General features: G+C 51.1%; 1 protein-coding gene across 1 annotated transcript; it reads left to right on the forward strand.

Annotated features, from left to right (window-relative positions):
* Positions 1–683: 683 nt before the first annotated feature.
* LOC311343224 (long-chain-fatty-acid--CoA ligase ACSBG2-like) lies at positions 684–10,719 on the forward strand. Its single transcript, XM_084468086.1, is given in 14 exon segments — positions 684–916; positions 1,210–1,532; positions 2,587–2,864; positions 3,271–3,359; positions 4,447–4,567; positions 5,263–5,343; positions 5,753–5,902; positions 6,139–6,306; positions 6,819–7,000; positions 7,693–7,926; positions 8,239–8,456; positions 9,094–9,233; positions 9,549–9,720; positions 9,723–10,719. Coding segments are annotated over 14 exon segments (2,505 nt in total). The 5' UTR covers positions 684–698; the 3' UTR covers positions 9,854–10,719.
* The last annotated feature ends 12,341 nt before the right edge of the window (positions 10,720–23,060 follow it).

Genomic DNA, 23,060 nt, shown 5'->3' on the forward strand with positions numbered 1-23,060 from the left:
CTCCTCTTTTGAATGTAGAAGTGCGACTGAAGGTTGAATGTCAGAGGGGGTGAGCTTCCATCAAGGTCCACATCACACTTTACAAAAAAGGGATAAAGACTACGAGTATGAAAGTTGCTTAATATGAATGTGGATTTAAAGGTTTCCTAATGTGTGATTCTCTGCAGCCATCCCTCATGTTGCCACACAAACGTGAACTTTAACCCAGATGACAAACCTTATCTCCACATCGGTGATATAACATGTAACACATCTCACTATCTTTATTGCTCAAAGCCAGCAGAAAACAGAACATCAGTGTCTTGTGAGGCTCATCTGGTGATTGGAAATCAATTATGTTTTACTACCGATCTGTGAACTGCTGTCACAGATCCGTCCTCCACCACAAGAGGGCGCTCATCTGCGGCCTTCAGGGCCTTTGAGAAGCAGCCTTTATATCCCACTGCTAAAGACCCCAACTAGAGTAGAGTGGAGAACCACCCATTGGCCGCATGCCTCTGGCACTCATCTCTGTCTCACCTGGGTTCACCTTGAATGTCTGGACTGAGTGTGGTGACACAACGGCCCCCGGTGGCCCTGGACATGGCCCCCCCCTGAGCATGGCCCAACAGAGTTTGGCACCGGCCCTGAGGTTTCAACATTCTAAGCACCGTGGTCAGGGATGGGGGCCACCGACGGATGTGGCAACGACGCGTTCCATGACCTCACGAACGTCCGCCCTTATATCAGCCCCACGGAGCAGCGCTCTCAGTCTCAGGCTCACAGCGCTTCAGCACGCGAACATGACAGGAACCCAGACGGCAATCTCACTTCCCCTTCAGTCCGCCTCACACACTTCCTCCTTCCGCAGCACTTGCAGGACCATGGACACGGAGGAGTCGCTGAGCCTTCCCCACCACGAGCACGTTGCCCCCGGGTGAGTGACACAGCCGGCAATCCACTTACATGATAATAATAAACCATGTGTCTCATTCCCATTGAGCACCTTTCATCTTCAACAATGCGGTGATTGTGAGGAAACACCCCCAGTACTCGTTCTTCATAGTAATTAGATAACGGAATATCTTCATGTAGCTGATAGTGGAGCTGACGTAGAACCTCCGCCAACAATATCTCCTTTCATCCCAGCTAGCCTCCAGGGGCTCTGATGGGAGCACGTGTTGTGAGCTTTCATTGATCCCTCTCCCCTCTTCTCCACCCCTCTCCCAGCAGCGGCTCTCAGCCGGCCCACACCGTGCCCGACCTCGCCACACCACCACAGAAAGACGTCTTCTCCAGCCCTCCTGTCCCCAACGGCGGGCTGGTCCGCGCTGAGCCCACTGGGGCCCAGAGTCCCGCTGCAGGGCCCCTCACTATGGGGGAAGGTCTCACACCAGAGGAGACACCAGAGGAGACACCAGAGGAGACACCAGAGGTGACACCAGAGGAAACACCAGAGGAGACACCACTGGAGACAGAAGGGCCGCCCTGTCAGACCACACCTCCCAAGCCCCCAAGACGTCCTGAGGAAACATCTGGAGCTCCTTCTGAAGGTCGGTTATTGTTTGATATGAGATATGAGATATGAGATATGAGATATGATCCGTAGATATGATACGACGGCTTCTTTGGTCCACAGCACTAGCGATAGGCAGGGTGTGAATGAGCTATAGCGGGCCACAGTAAACATTCTTATAAGAAATGTTTTTCTGTTTGAGAACTGGAATGGGGAATAATGTACTGATGAGCAATATAGCTTACTGGAATGGACATGAAAATGTCATTATTATTTTGCTGCAAAACATTTGGTGGTGGAGATCCTGTGATAAACGAAGGCTCATGTCCACACATCATCTATCGTAAGAACAAGCTTGTCGCCATCTGCTGGACGAAAGATCACATTGCACCCCACATAAACTAACGTTCAGATTGGATTTGACGTTCTATTTTAAGACGTTGGCAGTTGGAATTATCATTTGGAATATCACTATGATCATATAGTCAGAATATAACTTTATCCAATAATACTTTTGTAGGCGATTTTAACGAAATACAACCAGAAATAACTAAGACGCGTTCCTCTCACGACGGAAAGCTTGGTCTACAACAAGGAAGGGGGTCTTTCTTCACTTAAGAAGGGGGTCAACACAACAGAAGTCTTTGTAAAAGCAGTTACTACTATCTGTTTTTACTTCTACATTCGGTTAAGTTCCTCAGGCCGTGACCTTTGACCTCCTGATGGCGGACAGTACATCGTTGTACTGCGAAGCTTCCTTCAGATTGGTTTCGAACGTCGCATTCTTTCGTTTATCTGCTTCATGTTTTGCTCTTAAATCGAAACTGGTTGTTTCTGAACCCTGATTGGTGGCCAGACGGACATTCCCTTGAACCGGTTTCCTCTCAGGTGTCAGTAAGCCCCGCCCCCCCCCCGCGGGGTGCACCTGAGCACGCCTTCAAATACTACCCCTGCGGCTCACGGGGTCAGTCACAAGAAGATCACACACCGGCCCCTGTCTGCTCACACCGCGTCCACGCTCGCTCCAGCGCTCCGCTCCACACCGCCCTAAGTGATGGCGGGAACATGGCCTTGTTGTCCGCCCCACACAGAGCTCCCCGCGGTGCCTCTGTCCCCGGCCGCGGCCCCCCCGCTGACCCCGGCCGAGCGGCTCTGGACGGCCGCCCGGGACCAGGCGGTGAAGCTGCGGATGGAGGGCTCCGGCCCGGGCTCCGAGGCCCCCCTCACCGTCCACCAGATGTTCCTGGAGACGGTGCAGAGCTTCGGGGACCACGACGCCTTGGCCTACAAGGAGGACGGCCGCTGGGTGACCGTCAGCTGGCGGGAGTACTACAGCCAGAGCCGGGCGGCCGCCAAGAGCTTCCTCAAGGTGCGTGTGTGTCTCCTCCAACTCGTCCCGTTTACACCGTGGTTGAACCGTTGAACCGTTGAGCGTGTTCCCGTTTCACAGGCGGCTTTGCAGTTCGTTCTTCCACATTGTCACACAGTGCGCTTCATCTCAGACTGTGGTGAATGCTACAGGGCTGTGTTTAGACGATCACACACACAGACGGAGAGGAATCATCTCTGGAGACGACCTGTAACCCAACACCCTGCCGCTGTGTGTGTGATTCAACACTCCGCTACAGCTCCTGTTTCATAGCCGTGTCCACACCCTGGAAATTATGCGTTCTGCGCGTAAACCAGCGATGGAGGTCAACCGTTAATGAGGAACAGGGAGGTGTTGTGGAGGTCTGATGAAATATTAACGCGTCCTGTGAACGCCGTCTCCTCAGCTGGGCCTGGAGCGTTACCACGGCGTCGGCATCCTGGGCTTCAACTCGCCTGAGTGGTTCATCTCCGACGTGGGCTGCATCCTGGCCGGGTGAGGCGTGTTCCTCTGGTCCTCCTGTAGTAATAATCGATGGGCTTTGATCATATGTTGAAATGATCTTCTCAACCCGCCAGCAATCAATAAATGATATGAGCTGACCATTCAGGGAGTTCAGCAGAAGCTTTTATCCAAAACGACTTACAATAAGTACATTTGTCAGACGAATAGATAACGAAGAGAAACAAATGTATACAAGTGTCAAGCACTAACCGTCACTAGGTTAACCCATTCCCCGTATACACTAACCGTCACTAGGTTAACCCATTCCCCGTATACACTAACCATCACTAGGTTAACCCATTCCCCGTATACACTAACCGTCACTAGGTTAACCCATTCCCCGTATACACTAACCATCACTAGGTTAACCCGTTCCCCGTATACACTAACCGTCACTAGGTTAACCCATTCCCCGTATAAACTAACCATCACTAGGTTAACCCATTCCCGTATACACTATCACTAGGTTAACCCATTCCCGTATACACTAACCATCACTAGGTTAACCCATTCCCGTATACACTAACCATCACTAGGTTAACCCATTCCCCGTATACACTAACCATCACTAGGTTAACCCATACCCCGTATACACTAACCATCACTAGGTTAACCCATTCCCTGTATACACTAACCATCACTAGGTTAACCCATTCCCCGTATACACTAACCATCACTAGGTTAACCCATTCCCCGTATAAACTAACCATCACTAGGTTAACCCATTCCCCGTAGACACTAACCATCACTAGGTTAACCCGTTCCCGTATACACTAACCATCATAAGGGGGGGGGGCCTATGCAGAGTCCCGGTGACCAAACAGATGAGGATCTCTAGTATTGGTGCAGGTCCAGACCTCTGAGGGAGGGGGGGTCTGTTGGAGTGCCCCCCCCCCCCCGCTCTAAGATGTGGTCGGTGACCCCCCCCCCCTGTGGCTCCATGATGCTAGCTTCCCTCTACATTGAAACGCGGACCCCATGGCGCAGGGCCAGGGGGGTGAAGGGCTGCAGCGGGGGGGGGTGGGGGTGGGGACCGCTCACTGCCGCTTCCAAAGCTAATATTTGATGTTGTCCCCAGCGGTCTGGCGGCTGGTATTTACACCACCAACTCCCCGGACGCCTGCCAGTACGTAGCGGAGAACTGTGAGGCCAACGTTCTGGTGGTGGAGAACCACAAGCAGCTCGTCAAGATCCTGCAGGTGAGGCTCCGCCGCGTGGCCCCGCCCATCAGGGCTGCGCTGAGCACCGACGCTAAGTCAAGGAGCCAATGAGGAGCTCCCTCTGCTCTTCATTAGTGCCACTTCAAAAGAGCCTTTGAAGTGGTTGAGTGGCTGAAATGTTTGAACAGCAGAGAGGAAGTGGAACCAGTAGTCTCATCAGCGTTAAAAGGCATTCCTGGAATTCATTCACTCATTCAGGGCGCGAACCTGTCAGGTGTGTGACCTCGGCAGACCTTGAATATGACAATATGTTGTCATATTCTGTTTTCTGGCGTCTCGTTATCTACTGTGTAGAAAGCGAGACTGTGTAGAGTGTAGATTATGGTTAATGGATAACGATGAAGTGTCCGTCCAATGAAGATTTGTATTCCAGAAAGACATTGATTCAATATTTGGATTTAGATGTGATGATGCATACAGAGCAGAGCGGCCTGCTCCTCTGACGATGGTGACTGTGGCCGTAAATCAACTGCTGCACCACATTGCACTTAATGTTCACCGTCTACGTTTACAATTCTACTGCATGCAAGGCTAAATACCTGTGCATTAATTAGTACCCTTCCTGGACGCTTGGTTCCTATTTGTGTTGAAGCATGAATTCACTTTGTTCTAGTTCCTGTTGTGTTGTGTTGTGTTGGATCCATGTTGAATCGTGCTTTCCTTCCTGATCGTAGGTCAAGGATCAACTCCCTCACCTCAAGGCCATTGTTCAGTACAAAGACGAGCTGCAGGAGCGTCTGCCCAACCTGTACACGGTGAGACGGACCAGATGATCAGCAGCAGGACGGCATGCAGGACCTCACAGGAGATCCCATCCCCTGAGCTGTGGTGGTGACAGCAGGAGATATCAGGAGCGTGTGGTCATAGAATAGGACCTCATCTACATCCTCATAGAGGAAGATGCTAGATAAGAGCACACTCTGTCTGCCTAACTGCGTACTTCTGCTTCATTAGTTCTGCTTTGGTAGATGTTTAGTTTTATTAAGTGTATTCAGATACTCTGCAAGGTATTGTTATTTGTTACTTGTTCCCTGGTACAGAGTATCTCCGGTATGTTTGGTGTCTACACCCTGAAACCAGCAGGTCGCTACGTTTGCACTTTCAGTTTGGTTTCGTTCCTGATTGTCAAAGTATGAGCCTAACCATTGGTTCATCTGTCTCCAGTGGGCGGAGTTCATGAAGCTGGGGGAAGAGGTGTCTGATGAGACTCTGGACGCTGTGATTGGCAGCCTGAGAGCCAATGAGTGCTGCACACTCATCTACACCTCGGGCACAACGGGGAACCCAAAGGGAGTCATGCTGAGCCACGATAATGTGAGTTACTGGCCAAGGGAGACGAGTAGAGCATGATAATGTGAGTCACCTGACACCCCAGGGGAGACGAGTAGAGGTGGGTGTGGCTGTGGGTGGGTGGAGGTTAAATGAAACCAGAGAGATGAGCCCCGGTCCTCAGGGGCCGTAGTGTTCTGAGCGTCCCCTTGTCCCCTTGTGGGAGTGGCCCCGGTCCTCAGGGGCCCGTAGTGTTCTGAGCGTCTCCTTGTCCCCTGCAGCTGACCTGGACGGCGGCGACGGCGGGGGCCATGACGGACCTGGTGCGCGGCGAGGAGGTGGTGGTCAGCTACCTGCCACTCAGCCACGTGGCCGCCCAGGTCAACGACCTCTGGATCGCCGTCAAGTTCGCCGGCACCACCTACTTCGCTTCCCCGGATGCCCTGAAGGTACTGAGAAGGTCCAACCCCCAGACATAACGCCCTGAAGGTACTGAGAAGGTCCAACCCCCAGACATAACGCCCTGAAGGTACTGAGAAGATCCAACCCCCAGACATAACGCCCTGAAGGTACTGAGAAGGTCCAACCCCCAGACATAACGCCCTGAAGGTACTGAGAAGGTCCAACCCCCCGACTCTCCTTTGGGGGACTTGGAGCGATGCTTATTGTTGAGCCCTCCTCCCTTAAGCCCGGCGCACACCAAGGAGTCAGCTGACCTCCGTCAGACCTGAGCCCCGCGTGGCGGATGTTAAATAAGCTTTCCTTCATTCTCTCTTCTAAGCGACACTAGAAACCATTTCAGGTCCATTGAGTCAAACTAAAGTCCTGAACGCTGCTCTGGTCCGGTGCTCTGAGGACGTTACCGTTTTGGTTGGTGGTAGTCATGACAACGCTGAGGAGAGGTGGTTGGTCGTCGTCGTCGTGGTGACAACGCTGACTCCCACCGTGTCCTCCTCTCCAGGGCTCGCTGGGCACCACCCTGAAGGAGGTGCGGCCCACGGCCTTCCTGGGGGTCCCTCGCGTCTGGGAGAAGATGCAGGAGAAGATGAAGGCGGTCGGGGCCAAAGGCTCCCCTCTGAGGGCCCGGGTGGCGGCCTGGGCCAAGGCCCTGGGCCTCCAGTACAGCTACAGCGTGATGAACAAGTGAGTCCCTCCACAGCCCGGGGGGGGGGGGGGGAATACAAAAGTATTGTCTTCAAGTAGAATTATTTACGATTTCAACACAAATTATATTAAACAAAAAAAAAATCATGGACAAAAATGGACATCTCGTTCTCCCGCCGTTTCATCAAAAGAACTTCTTGGCCGCCGCTTCCTGTTGACTTTTGTACATGATGTAGCACCCCCCTTACCGGGGGGGTGGAGTCCTGCTGGGGGGGGGGCGGGGGGGAGTCCTGCCCGCTGAGTTATGCTGGCAGCGCCGTGCTGCGTTAGATCCCTTCACAGATGGCACCAGTTCTGCCGTTACAGGATTCTTGGAATTCTTTATATTCCAAACATCTCGAAAATCCTCATGTCCTCATAGCTAATCTGATCTGCGTGCGTTTGATTTGTCCTGATCTGGGGGCGTTCGATTTGTCCTGATCTGGGGGCGTTTGATTTGTCCTGATCTGGGGGCGTTTGATTTGTCCTGATCTGGGAGCGTTTGATTTGTCCTGATCTGGGAGCGTTTGATTTGTCCTGATCTGGGGCGTTTGATTTGTCCTGATTTGGGGGCGTTTGATTTGTCCTGATCTGGGGGCGTTTGATTTGTCCTGATCTGGGAGAGTTTGATTTGTCCTGATCTGGGAGCGTTTGATTTGTCCTGATCTGGGTGCGTTTGATTTCTGCGTCAGGGAGCCGGCGGTGCCGTGGGGCTTCATGCTGGCCAACAACCTGGTGTTCAAGAAGGTGCGGCAGGCGCTGGGTCTGGACCGCTGCAAGGCCTGCTTCACGGGGGCCGCGCCCATGACCAAGGAGACCCTGGAGTACTTCATGAGCCTCAACCTGCCCGTCCTGGAGCTGTACGGCATGAGTGAGAGCTCAGGACCCCACACCGTGTCGGTGCCAGCGGACAACACCATCATGAGGTGAGGGGGGGGGGGGGGGGACGACCATCATGAGGTGAGGGGGGGGGACGGGACAACACCATCATGAGGTGAGGGGGGGGGGGCACCATCATGAGGTGAGGGGGGGGGGGACCACACCATCATGAGGTGAGGGGGGGGGGGGGGGACCACACCATCATGAGGTGGGGGGGGGGGGGGGGACGACCATCATGAGGTGGGGGGGGGGGGGGGGTGAAGACGACAGTGACTCCAACTAGAGGTTGATCGTGGACGGCGATTGGAGCGGGTGTTTAAACCTAAGCTGTAGTCTTTAACGCAGCGTTTGTTCTCCAGCTGTGGGAAGGTTCTGACGGGCTGCCGGACCAAGCTGGACCGGCCCGACGAGGAGGGCAGCGGCGAGGTCTGCTTCTGGGGCCGCCACGTCTTCATGGGCTACCTGAACATGGCCCACCAGACGGAGGAGGCCCTGGACCAGGACGGCTGGCTGCACTCCGGGGACCTGGGGAGACACGACAGCAACAACTTCCTGTTCATCACGGGGAGGATCAAAGGTAGGAGCGGCAGGACACGCATGCTTTTACACTCGTTCACAAGACGCTTTGATCCAAAGCGACTAGAATAAGTACATTTGTCAGAAGAAGGTGAAGCAACAACATCTCTGTGGGTACAGTAAGGAAGTAGAACCAAGTGAAAGCACTAACCATCACTAGGTTAACCCGTTCCCTGTATACACTAACCATCACTAGGTTAACCCATTCCTCGTATACACTAACCATCACTAGGTTAACCCATTCCCCGTATAAACTAACCATCACTATGTTAACCCATTCCCTGTGTACACTAACCATCACTAGGTTAACCCATTCCCCATATACACTAACCATCACTAGGTTAACCCATTCCTCGTACACAACAATGATAGCTAGGATAAGATGCTACACAATTAAGTACTATTACTAAATGCCACATACAATAAGTGCGTAGGTTAAGTGCCAGGACGAACAACATACACTAAGTAGGAGGGGTGGGACGGGATGCAGAGTCCAGGTCAACTCTTCTGTGGAAGCTGCTGAGTGACGCTGAGGTCGTCAGGGAGCTCAGCGTTTGAAGCAAGGCTTTGGAACGGCAGCTCCTTAGAGAGCCCTAGGGGCCCGGGGACGGACTCTGACGCGTGTTGTCTCCGCTCAGAGCTGATCATCACGGCCGGCGGGGAGAACATCCCTCCGGTCCCCATTGAGGACGCGGTGAAGGCGGAGGCGTCCATCGTAAGCAACGCCATGCTGCTGGGAGACAAGCTCAAGTTCCTCTCCATGTTCCTCACGCTCAAGGTAAGGCTGGACGCCGCCCGCCCTCGTCATCAGGGTCATGAGGTCTCGTCATGAGGGTCAGGGTCTCGTCGTTAGGGACCTTGCCTGTCAGTTGATCTCTCTCTCTCTCTCTCTCTCTCTCTCTCTCTCTCTCTCTCTCTCTCTCTCTCTCTCTCTCTCTCTCTCTCTCTCTCTCTCTCTCTCTCCTCTCTCTCTCTCTCTCTCTCTCTCTCTCTCTCTCTCTCTCTCTCTCTCTCTCTCTCTCTCTCTCTCTCTCTCTCTCTCTCTCTCTCTCTCTCTCTCTCTCTCTCTCCTCTCTCTCTCTCTCTCTCTCAGTGTGAGGCGGACGAGAACGGCGAGCCCACCGACGACCTTAGCCCCGAGGCGTTGGCCTACTGCCATCGCCTCGGTGTCACGGCGACCAAGATCTCCGAGATCGTAGCCAATAAGGAGCCGGCCGTCTACGCGGCCATCCAGGAGGCCGTGGAGCGCATCAACGCCAGGTCCACCTCAACGCCCAGAAGGTCCAGAAGTGGGTCATCTTGGACCGGGACTTCTCCATCACGGGAGGGGAGCTGGGTGAGTCAGAGGAGGACCAGGACCCTGAGGGCAGCCAGCACAACGCTGAGCAGTGCTGTTAGAGAGAGGCCTGCTTGTTGTTATGCTGCTGGCGTCTTTGTTTGGCTGGAGTTCAGCAGACGTCTCGCTGTCTCAGAATGTGATTGGCCGGTCTCGGTGTGCTAGAGGGTGCTAACGGGGGGTTTTGAGGAAAGCAAAAACTGCACCACTATAATGAGTGTACCTTTTGACATATTTGTAGATACATGTATATGACATCATTGTAGGTACTTGATGTCCCCTATAAGAGAGTGGTGACCTCCATAGGGTCCTCACTCTAACACTCCGTTCCCGTTCCAGGCCCCACGCTGAGCTCAAGAGGCCCCGTGGTCACCAAGAAGTACCAGGAGAAGATCAACGAGCTGTACTCCCTGGAGGCCTAGGGCTGGAGGCCGGCCTGGAGGAAACACACATTGATTTATACACTTCCATTGGTTGGACACCCTGACAACTCCTAAGCTGTGTGGATTTCCGCCTGAGGATCGAGTGATCTCACGCTAAAGAGATTAAAAAATTAAAGTTTGTAATAATTGAAGCTCCCAGAGAATCTTCTGGGACAAGTTGTATTTTCCCAGAGTGTCTGGGCCGTGTTGTTTGCACTAGATTTTAATGTGCTTATTTGCCCAGGAAGTGGAGAGCATCTTTCCTTCGGGTCTCAGAACGATATTTAAGATGATCTATGTACATAGGAGTTCACGCTGCATTGCACTTTTTGTAAATATGATCCAGAGCCAAATGAAGGAGACGAGTACAATCACTGACACGGGGCCCGGGGTGGATGTTGTCCCCGGGACCTCCGGGCCCCTGGGCCCCTGGGCCTGACGCTGGGAGATGCAAACTGAAGCTGAACTAACGCATGAATTACTCAATAAATGAAGAATATTGTTTATCTAACGACTCTTTTTGTTTTTCTGACATTTTTTGAGAAATATTATCCTACTATGCAATGATTAGGGGTTATGTTTAAAGTGTGTGTGTGTGTGTGTGTAGAGGGCTTGTTTATCTCTAAGTTAGTGTCTGTGTGTGTGTCTGTTGGTGTGCTCATGCTAATGCTCCAGTGTGTGTGTGTGTGTGTGTGTACTGGGGCCTAATGAATGTCAGCCATCATTCCTGAGCTGGTGGGACCGGTCTGCAGGACCTCAGCCCTCAGGCGCCTCGGACGCTAATCTGACATCTTGAGGGTTAGCTGAACTGTTTACCAACAGCACAGCCAGAACTAAACCAAGAGATGCTGCATCCTGGAAATGTTTCTTTATGAATAATTTTATTGTGATTTGCTTTTTTCCCCTGTGAGAAAAGCGTGTGATAGATATGACTATAACTATCGTAGATATAAAAAAACAGATGACTACCATAGCTTTAACTAACTTCACCAAAAGGCTGCTGATGGGAAAACATATATCTTTGTAAAGTAAGCTTACTGATTAATTAATACCATTATCATTAGAATGAAATCGTTTAGAACAGACCTACATGAGACTGACGATCTACATCTGCTCGGTTAATACCCACAATCCCCTGCTCAGGTCAAAGGTCAAACCCCAACAAACAAGACCTCACCTCTGGGCCTCGTGACCTTGCCTCTGGGCCTTGTGACCTTGCCTCTGGGCCTGGTGACCTTGTCACCTGGTGACCTTGTGGCTGGGCCTCTCTCTGGAGTGACGCAGAGACGCGTCTTATCTGGGATCAGAATGCTGCAGCCATCAGCGGATCGTCAGACTGACAGACCGCTCTGACATGGCTGACATTTTTAACTGCTTCTGGGACGCTCTGATACGCATCTCCTTCTGCATCCTCTCTCCTCCTCATGTGAGGGTCTGATAGAGGCGTGAGGCGGGGCTGAAACACGACCTGGAGCCGCTGGGAGAAGAACAATGCACACTTATAACACAGCCTGCACTTAAAGGACTCAATGAAAGCTGTGCGTGTGTGTGTGTGTGTGTGTGTATGTGTGTGTGCGCACTAAACTGGTTCATAACTACTAACTACAGGACAATGCATTGGGCCGTCATTAAAAACTAAATCAATGTAAATGTTCCCCATTGAAACTGAGTCCCGATAGGACCCGCTGTGTGGGTGCACTGCTCCAGAATCAACCATGAAAAGGACACAAAAACAACAAATGTTAACTTACTTGTACATGTATACCTTATATGTTGTATGTGTATGCCTTATATGTCCTATATCTATACCTTGTATATCTTATTATGTAGAGATTTAGAAGTACTCAAGATGTGTCAAGTTTAAAATGCACTCAATGGTAAATAACTCATGGACAGGACAGACGGGGGAGACAGACTGCATGAGGGCCACTGTGAGGACTAGTCTCTGTAGGGCCTGTGATAGGACTACCATACTGTGGCCACCGTGGGCGTGGTCGCCGTGTTCCAGGTGCCGCAAAGCATACTGGGACAATTGTTTTAGGACATTTTAGTTTTTAGTCCAACACCCTGATTGAGAGTGCTGTTCGTGTTGGACAGCTGTGCCGTGTTTTGTGTTCTAGTGTGTGTGTTAATATAGACAACTTCCGTAGCCGACTGGTGTATGGGGCGCGGGAGTTGATAGACTGCTCAACCTGGGCTCCCGTCTCGTCCCGACCTGTGCAGCTCGCCACAATACTTTAACTATAACAACATTTGATTCTAATTTTATCGTGTTTATCTTACATTTATCCCATCTTTATCTTGTCTTTATCTAAGCTTTTGTTTATTGGACCTAAACAACCTGACTGCATTTGTAGAAGGTGAACTTATCCTTTGGGTCCGCGAGGGCGTGCCTCACGTAGCGCTATAATCACCACGCCGTGACAACACTCAACAAAACGCTTCCTGTTGCATTGCAGAGTGAATATCATTAGATTTAAATGATTGAAATATATCCATATACATAATAGCTGGGCACGTGGCCAGCTAGGCTCGCCAACATTTTCACAGTGGAACGATCAACCAAAAGCCATAAGAAAAAAATACAAATAAAAGGCTGAAAGTTCTTCACACTTAAGCTGGTGGTCGAGAGATGATCGAGAGTGTGGCGACGAAATAGGCTGTCAGTTTTGGCAGTGTGTGTGTGTGTGTGTACTAGTGTGTGTGTGTGTGTGTGTGTGTGCGTGTGTGTGCATTTTGAAACCAAAAAAGAACAAAACACAATCACATGGCCCCTCTGTGTGTTGACGAGGCTGCTCTCTGTCCCCTCCAGCCCCGCCTGGCCCTGACCCATGTTCTCCACGGACGGTGAGGAGACTCCAGGCTGGTCCCCAGTGGGTGGTAGACGGAGGACGGGGGGGGCAGGGGCGTCGGCCTGGGGTGAGGGGGGGTGTCCGCCCTGGGGGTGAGGGGGTGAAGGAGCTGAACCCTGTGTTGTCACCGCAGGGTGGCTGAGGGAGTGGAGCATCACCTGGACCTGCTGCCCGCCCTCCACTCAGATCCCCAACATACGGTAAAACATGTTTGTAACCTTTACATTTAAAACCCTGTCCAGCTACTGAGAGTTCGTTACCATGAGTCTCCTCACTGGTCTCTGTGCTCCCGTCTCAGGTCCGTCTCAGGTTGATAGTATTTGGTCCTGCTCTATCAAATGTGGCCTGGTTTTACCCCCTCCGTAGACCCAGACCCCCTCCATAGACCCAGACCCCCTCCGTAGACCCAGACCCCCTCCGTAGACCCCCTCCGTAGACCCAGACCCCCTCCGTAGACCCCCTCCATAGACCCAGACCCCCTCCGTAGACCCAGACCCCCTCCGTAGACCCCCTCCGTAGACCCAGACCCCCTCCATAGACCCAGACCCCCTCCATAGACCCAGACCCCCTCCGTAGACCCCCTCCGTAGACCCAGACCCCCTCCATAGACCCAGACCCCCTCCGTAGACCCAGACCCCCTCCATAGACCCCCTCCGTAGACCCAGACCCCCTCCGTAGACCCCCTCCATAGACCCAGACCCCCTCCGTAGACCCAGACCCCCTCCGTAGACCCCCTCCGTAGACCCAGACCCCCTCCATAGACCCAGACCCCCTCCATAGACCCAGACCCCCTCCGTAGACCCCCTCCGTAGACCCAGACCCCCTCCATAGACCCAGACCCCCTCCGTAGACCCAGACCCCCTCCATAGACCCAGACCCCCTCCGTAGACCCAGACCCCCTCCGTAGACCCAGACCCCCTCCATAGACCCAGACCCCCTCCATAGACCCAGACCCCCTCCGTAGACCCCCTCCGTAGACCCAGACCCCCTCCGTAGACCCAGACCCCCTCCATAGACCCAGACCCCCTCCGTAGACCCCCTCCATAGACCCAGACCCCCTCCGTAGACCCAGACCCCCTCCGTAGACCCCCTCCGTAGACCCCCTCCGTAGACCCAGACCCCCTCCGTAGACCCAGACCCCCTCCGTAGACCCAGACCCCCTCCATAGACCCAGACCCCCTCCGTAGACCCAGCCGGCGGCCCGGTCTAGACTCAGAGAGACCAGCTCAGAGAGGCCCTGAGGGACCTGCAGCTCAGCTCACTGGTCTCACCTGGTACGTACACTGGATTCACCTGGTGCGCACACTGGTTTCTTCTGGTACGTACACTGGTGTCACCTGGTTCACACTGGTTTTACCTAGTCCATACACGGAATGGTTTTACCTGGTGCACACACTGGTGTCACCTGGTACGTACACTGGTTCACCTGGTCTCATCTGGTACATTCACTGGTTTCACCTGGTACACACACTGGTTTCACCTGGTACACACACTGGTTTCACCTGGTACGCACACTGGTTACTACCGGTACATACACTTGTTTCACCTGCAAATAACTTTCCAGAGTGTGACTGGTTGGGCTCTGGGGAGGCTGCACACCTTGTTGCTGTACAGGGAGTAAACAATGTGCAATGTGGTTAAACCAGCCACAGAGATATCTGGTTACGGCTGGTTTACCCTGCTGCACATTGTTTACTCCATGTACAGCAGGTGTGCAGCCCCAGAGCCCAGTCAGTCACACTCAGGCCAGGTGGGGCTGCTTCAACCAGCCGTCCACACACACACTGACTGACTGACTGAGAGGGTGTCTGCTGTCTGTCTGCGCCCCTGGTCCCTCCGTCTCCCCAGGGGGGGTCAGTGCTGGGCTGCGACGGGGGGGGGGGCTCTGGAGGCCGGACAGACGGCGGGAGGCGGCCTCCTGCTGGGAGAAGACAGCGTCCGCTGGCTCACTCACAGCAGCGCTTTATGAGTATGAATATATTGTTAAAGGGGCCATGACACGCCACCAGGTGTGGTGTGTGTAACAGAGTTAGAAATAGGGTCTAGTGTTGTATGTGATTTTCGCCATAATAAAGCCTTTTTGTTTTGAGTTTGTGATTTGGAGCCACCGGTGGACAGTTTGTGTATTGCGGATCTGCTGCGTTTTGTCCCTGCGCCTCTGCCGTACCCGATCAGAGAAGTTGCATGCTCTGCATCGGGTAGGTACACTGTAATAAGCACTCACTGCGGTATATTAGTTTTCAAACCGTAAAATTGTGTTTAAGTTGAAAACTTTGACATATCACATGTGTGATATTATTCCATACGCATTGTGATGATCTGGTTACATTTTAAAGTAATGATAGAAAGGTTGTTAATGCAAAGTCCGCTAGCAGGTGTCCATGCGGTTAATGTAGCCTGGGTAATACAATGTAGATATTTTACTTTGCTTGTGCAGATGCTGCATATCCAGTCCACCTTTGCCTGAAGGCATGTTTTTCTTTTCTTTTTCAAAGGTATGTTGTTCCAAATATAAAATGTAAATAAGTTATGAGGATTATTAAGATAATAATATCTCTCCTATTTCTGTGCTTTTTGTATTATTGCATTAATGTCAAATGGATCAGAGAAGTTGCATGCTCTGCATCGGATGCTGCATATCCAGTCCACCTTTGCCTGAAGGCATGTTTTTCTTTTCTTTTTCAAAGGAATAAACCCAATATATTCCTAAGACGTTTCTCAATCTCTGACTGCCTTACAACCGTTACACTGGTGCCGTGACTCCGTCGATCTCAAAGATCAGCCTGACGCCGATCGCCGTGGATGCTGTGTAGAAGCCCAGCTCAAGTGTGCAAGATCAAGTGTGGTCAGAGTTGTTTTGGTAGATGGTTGGGCAGTGTAGGGCTGTGTCTAGAGAATATATATATATATATATTTTATAATTTTTTTTTTCTTTTCCCTGTTTTTGGCACTATCCATTTGTTCTAAGATACAGTAATTCGCATTTATTTATCTTATTATTATTATTATTATTATTATTTTTCTCTTTTTTTTTTAAAATACACAACGCATGTACTTGCCATTATGGCTGAGAGACAAGGTGTAAGGAATGTGGCAGAGAATTTTGCTAGTCCAGTTCTGCCTAAAGGAAGGGGTATGTTGGGTGCCTGGCAATGTAGCGATAGTGGTGCTGTGGGACGTGGGTTGGTCAATGGGGAGGTGGGTTATTCCCAGCCATTAGCTGACAGCGGTAGGGGTACAGGGTTAGGTCAGAACCCAGGTTGTACTCCTGTTGGCCAGTTCATGGGGGAGGGTCCTCTCACATCCACACCCGGTAGCGATGATGCCACCGCTATTAGCCAACTCACAGGTATGATGGGGGAGTTGGGTGCTCAGATTGGCGAGTCCATTGTAGCCAGGTTGATGTCTGCTGGTGTAGTTAATGTTAACAGCAACCACCCGAGCTGCACGTCTTTCAACACATCACCTGCACACAGAGGCACTGACTCCAGCACTGTTAGTCGCACAGACTCACATGTTACAGTACATGTAAAGTCAGACAAAGAGCCTAAGTTATTCAGAGGTGATGGTTCTGACAAGTACCCAGTTAAGGACTGGATTGACATGACTAAGACTAACCTCAGGAAGCAGAAGTGTCCTGTGGATGAGCAGGCTGAAGAGATAATGGAGAGGCTTATGGGCAAAGCGAGGGATGTCGTGAAGGTCGCCCTGCGTAGTGACCAGACTCTTGATGTGTCTCGGAACCCCTGTCTCATTTTTGATATTCTCCTTCAATATTTCAGTGATACATCGTCATGCCTCCCTCTAGCTGATTTTTACTCCACCCTTCCCCGGCCTAGTGAGAGCCCAGTTGATTACTGGTTGAGGGTGAACAGAGCGGCTGATCTGGCTGATGAAGGCCTCCGCAGGCAAGGTAGGCGGATGGAGAACTCAAATGAAGAGATTGCGCGCATGTTTGTCAAGCATTGCCCCGACCCTGAGCTCTCCTCTATCTTTAAGTGTAAGCCTGTTCATGAGTGGAGTGCACGTGATATACAGTTGAGGATTGATGACTATCAGAGAGAGCTGAGGGCCTCTAGCAGAGCTTATAGAGATGTAAAGAGCCACACCACCACCGTTGCTAGCATGCCATCCAGCCTAGCAGCGTACAGCCAGCCTATGCTCGAGCAGTGTCATGGTCAGTGCCCCACCGTTACCTCTACCCCAGTGACTGCTCCAGTGAGCCACACACAGTGTTCCCCCTCCGTCACTGCCATGAGTCAAAGCCATGTCCTGCCTCAGACTCCAGGCCCCCCCTCTAGCTCCTCTATCCCAGCTGTTTCGCAGAACACTCAGGAGGCGGAGGAAAGGATTCTCTCTCGCATGATGTCGATGTTGGAGCAGATGATGGGTAGAGTGCAGCAGCGTAGTAGCGCTCCCCGTGGAGGAAGATTTCAGAGTGGTAATCGTGAGAAGGCCTGTCGTGTCTGCAATGACAGTAAACACTCCACCGTCACCCACTGCATGTCAGAGAAGCTGTGTTTTGCCTGTCTAGCCCCAGGTCACACAAAGATGGCATGCCCCACCAAGTTTTCCTCTCAGTCTGAGGGAAACTAGTTGACCCATATTCAAGGGGAGACAGTATGGGTCTTGATTCGTCCTCCCAATGTGAAGATATTTCTGACGCGGAGACCATTTATAACACACACACGACTTCATGCAATAACGTTCGAGTTGTATATCAGAACATACACAAAGTTGTTGGCAGTGACAGTCTTTTCTACACACCTGTGAAATTTGGTAATGCAGTGACCTTGAATGCAATGATGGACAGTGGCTCTATGGCATGTACCATCAACGAGGATGCCAAGACGAAGCTTAGTGAAGCTGGAGTAATTACAGTACATGATCAGTTCAGCACAGATGTCGTCCTCATTGGCTGTGGTGGACGTCGTGTATCGCCTGAGTCAGCCGTCCATTTAAATATGGAGGTGTATGGCTGCAAGATAACTGTTCCCACCCTCGTTGTCCAAGGCCAGCATGATGAGATGATACTTGGCACCAACGTCATCAAGCATATCCTTCGTCAGTACAAGCAGTGTGATGCTTACTGGAAAGCTGTGTCTACCCCTTGTCCTGCTGGAGATTCAGAGTCTGAGCAGTTCCTATCTATGCTTGCTGGTCTGGACCGATGGCGAGGGGAGGAGGTTCCTGACAAGATAGGCACTGTCAGGAGCAACTCAGCAGTTTGCCTTGAACCTGGTCGTGAGTACCTAATGTGGGGGAAGTTGCCCAAGTCTGCTGCTGTGTCTCCCGGTAGCACCGTGCTAACAGAGCTTACCTCGTGCCGTTCAGCTCCGAGAGGGATTCTGGTGGCAAGAATGGTGACGTCGTTGTGGGGTGACAGATGGGTTCCATTAAAACTTATTAACACCTCAGACAAGCCTGTCTTGGTTAGGCGCAATGCTAAATTAGCTGACGTGTTCCCCTGTATTGCTCTCGAAGACATGGATGTCACAGACACAGCAGAGCTATCAATGGCCAGTTGTTCCCTAGTAGCCAGTCCTTTTGAAAATGAGTGTTCTGCCAACGAGAAACTCAACTCAGTTGGATTGAGTGAGATTGACATGAACTCATGTGATGTGTCTACACAGTGTAAAGACAAGCTCACTGAGCTGATTGTGCACTACAATGACATATTTTCGCGTCATCATCTGGATTGTGGAGAGGCGAAGGAATTCGTCCACCGTATACACCTCTCAGACCACAGGCCGTTCCGGCTCCCGTTCAGACGAGTGCCTCCCAGTCAATATCAGAAGTTGCGTCAAGTACTGACAGAAATGGAGGAGAAAGAGATTATCAGGAAATCCACCAGCGAATATGCATCTCCATTAGTTCTTGTATGGAAAAAGAATGGTGATCTCCGTGTGTGTACGGATTTCCGCTGGTTGAACAAGCGAACTTTTAAGGACGCCCATCCTCTCCCTCACCAGGCAGACTGCCTAGCGGCGCTTGGAGGGAATTCCCTCTTCAGTACTATGGATTTGACCTCTGGATTCTATAACATGCCATTGCATGAACATGACAGAAAGTACTCTGCCTTCACCACTCCAATGGGCTTGTACGAGTACAATCGTCTGCCACAAGGCCTTTGCAACAGCCCTGGAAGTTTTATGCGCATGATGACTAGCATTTTTGGAGACCAAAATTATCTGAGCCTGCTTTGCTACTTAGATGATTTGCTCATTTTTGCTCCTGACGAGGAGACGGCTTTGCAGCGCTTGGAGATGGTGTTTAGCAGGCTGCGCAGCCACAACCTGAAACTTGCCCCCAAAAAGTGCTTTTTCCTTCGCAAGTCTGTGAGGTTCCTTGGGCACATGGTTGATGAGTCTGGTGTGTCAACTGACCCTAGCAAGATCGATGGCATCGCAAAGGTGACAAGTGCTGACCTAATGGAGGCAGATGGCATGACACCCTCAGCAAGACGGGTCAGGTCTTTCCTCGGGATGATCAATTATTACCAACACTTTGTGCCAAATTATTCTGCCGTTGCCAAGCCCCTCTTCTCTCTGTTGACAGGACAGAAACGGAAGTGCAAAGGCAACCGGAAGCTCAAACAGAGATCACAGAACAGGAAGTTGAGTGCATCTGACTGGACTCATGACATGGAACAGGCTTTCCGGAAGCTGAAATCGTTGCTGGCAGAAGCGGTGGTCTTGGCTCACCCTGATTTCACCCGTCCTTTCATGTTGTCTGTGGATGCCTCTCTCGATGGCATTGGTGCTGTTCTGTCTCAGATTAAAGAGGGGGAAACCAAGGCAAGACCCATTGCGTTTGCCAGCAAGTCACTCTCTCAGTCTCAAAGGAATTACCCGGCGCATCGTTTAGAATTTTTAGCCTTGAAGTGGGCTGTCAGCGACAAATTCAGTCATTGGCTGAAAGGCCATGTATTTACAGTGTGGACAGACAACAATCCGTTGACTCACATCATGACAAAACCAAAGCTCGATTGCTGTGAGCAACGTTGGGTGGCCAAGTTAGCCAGCTACAACTTCGACATTAAGTATGTTCCAGGTCCACAGAATGTTGTTGCTGATGCATTGAGTCGGGTGCCCTTTGTCAAGCAAAGAGTCGGTCTTAGACTTCTTGAAGAGCCCCTTAACAGTCTCCTCTCTGAGGTACAAGGTTTGACCACCGACTGTGTCCGAGACACCTTCCGCTGTTCCAGTGCCCGTGATGGGAATCCAGTACAGGGAGATGATCAAGTTGAGAGTGTGTCTGCTGCTGTCTACACTCAGTCCCTTGGAATGGACGAAATATCGGCTGTGCTGCAGTCACACAGTGAATGGGAGACTGGGGCAAGAACCCGTGCTGTGGCTGTTCTGCAACATGTACCACAGATTGTCCCAGGTGGACAGGAAGCGCTCCCTGCATATACAGAGAAAGAGTTGCGTGATGAACAGCTCAAAGACAAAGCCCTCTCTCGAGTCTTGTATTATGTGGAGAGACGTCGTAGACCCTCGAGGAGGGAGCGAGCAAAAGAATCAGTGACAGCTTTAAGATACTTGAAACATTGGGAAAAGTTTGTTTTGAGTAATGGGATACTCTACAGAGTTTCAAAAGACTTGATCACTAAGTCTAAACGTCACCAGTACGTGGTTCCTGAGTCACTTAAAGCTGCTGTCCTGAGGGGAGTCCATGACGATGCTGGTCACCAGGGTCAATTCAGAAGTCTCGGGCTGGCCAGACAGAGATTTTTTTGGCTTAGTCTGGACAGGGATGTGAGGGACTATGTCCGCAGCTGTAAGCGTTGCATCGTCAGCAAGACGGTTGAGCCTGTTGACAGGGCACCCCTAGAGAGCATCATGTCCACCAGGCCACTCCAGCTCGTCTGCATCGACTTTTGGTCGGCTGAGGATGCGAGCAACAGGTCGGTTGACGTACTGGTGGTGACCGATCATTTTACAAGAATGGCTCAGGCATTCCCCTGCAAAGATCAGTCAGCCAAGCAGGTGGCGAGAGTCCTCTGGGACAAGTTTTTCTGTATATTTGGTTTCCCGGAACGTATCCACAGCGACCAAGGTGCCAGCTTTGAGAGTCAGCTTATCAGCGAGCTGCTCAGAGTCTCTGGTATAAGGAAATCACACACCACCCCTTATCATCCTATGGGCAATGGGAGCGTGGAACGTTTTAACAGAACTCTTGGCAACATGATCCGTGCACTGGCTCCTGACACGAAAGCCAACTGGCCTCGCCATCTTCAGACTCTGACGTTCATGTACAACAGTACGGTTCACGAGACCACAGGATATGCTCCTTTCTTTTTGATGTTTGGACGGATTCCTCGTCTACCAGTTGATGTGCTTTTTCGAAATGTCCTGAATGATCCAGCTGTAGTCAGCTATGACAAGTATGTAGTGTCACTTGTGAAAGATCTACAAGGTGCAATGCTGATAGCTCAGGAACATGCAACGAAGGAGCAACACCGTCACACTGAGCTCTACAACAGGAGAGCGAAGGGGCCTGCCATTGACATTGGTGACCGTGTGTTGGTGGCCAACAAGAAGGAGAGAGGGAAAAGAAAGGTAGCAGATCGCTGGGAATCTACTGTGTACACTGTAGTGGACAGGAACGCAGAGACACACACTTACAAGATACGGGACACGGCTACTGGAAAGGAAAGAGTGGTCCACCGTAACATGTTGATGTTGGTGAACTTCCTGCCCATGGATGACACAAGTATCCTCACTGACCCGGGCTCATCTTCGCCTTCTGCTCAATTGTCAAAGTCAGGCAACGATTCTGCCTCAATTGATGATCCAGACTTTTTGCCAGATGTCGTGGATGTAGATCATGATTCCTCTGAATCATGCTCAGAATCTCAGCAAGTGCAGAGGGAGACTGGTCATGAACCTGTGGATTCAGAGGGACGAACCGTAGAGTGGGTTGTTCAATCATCATTTCCTGACTCTTCTGAAGTTGAGTCAGCTGGAAAGGAAGGAACAGTATCTGCTCCTCTTGTCTCTCAGAGCGACCCAGAGGTGTCTGAAGGCCTCAAAGAGTCCTTCACCTCTGACTCAAGACTTGTGACTGACACTGACGTTAGTACGGCTGTTGCTAGAGACACGGATTCACAGTCAGATAGTTGTAACACCGACGTGCTCACACATACAGAGACTGATGGATTGACTGTTGTGACACAGACAGACGATGTCACTGACTCACATAGTATTGACACCGTAGCTCCTGTTGCACAATCTCAGAATCCTAGTTTATCCACACAGGTGAGATCTAGGTTTGGTCGCATTATCAGGCCAGTTGACAGACTGATTCATACTATGTTGAGGCAAGACATTACATACACACGTCCGTCTATGCAGTCTGTTTACAGGTCGGTGTTTCCAGTCTTTCATGGTTAGACAGTAGGTGTCAAGGTTTATTGACACACATTTAAGTGATATGGTTGAACCAGGCCTTGGTTAGTTTAAGGAGGACTCCTTTATTTCTGTTTGTTGACTTTTGGTATGCGGTTACTGGGTCTCGTGGGGTGTATAAGGCACCCTACTGCCAGTGGTTGGTTGGAGAGTTTGTGCGGCTCTCCTTTCACTTCATCCTTATTGGATACTTTTGTGGTTGGCTGTCCTGTAATTGGTGACCCTTTGTCTAGTGTTGACAGGTGGTGTACTTGGTCGCTTTCAGGAATACTGTGCAGTCCTTGCTTATATTTGGCGAAATTCGGGGGAGGTGGGTGTAACAGAGTTAGAAATAGGGTCTAGTGTTGTATGTGATTTTCGCCATAATAAAGCCTTTTTGTTTTGAGTTTGTGATTTGGAGCCACCGGTGGACAGTTTGTGTATTGCGGATCTGCTGCGTTTTGTCCCTGCGCCTCTGCCGTACCCGATCAGAGAAGTTGCATGCTCTGCATCGGGTAGGTACACTGTAATAAGCACTCACTGCGGTATATTAGTTTTCAAACCGTAAAATTGTGTTTAAGTTGAAAACTTTGACATATCACA

This window comes from Micromesistius poutassou (genome assembly GCF_964030765.1).
Source record: "Micromesistius poutassou genome assembly, chromosome: 5".
In the NCBI taxonomy this organism is placed as follows: domain Eukaryota; kingdom Metazoa; phylum Chordata; class Actinopteri; order Gadiformes; family Gadidae; genus Micromesistius; species Micromesistius poutassou.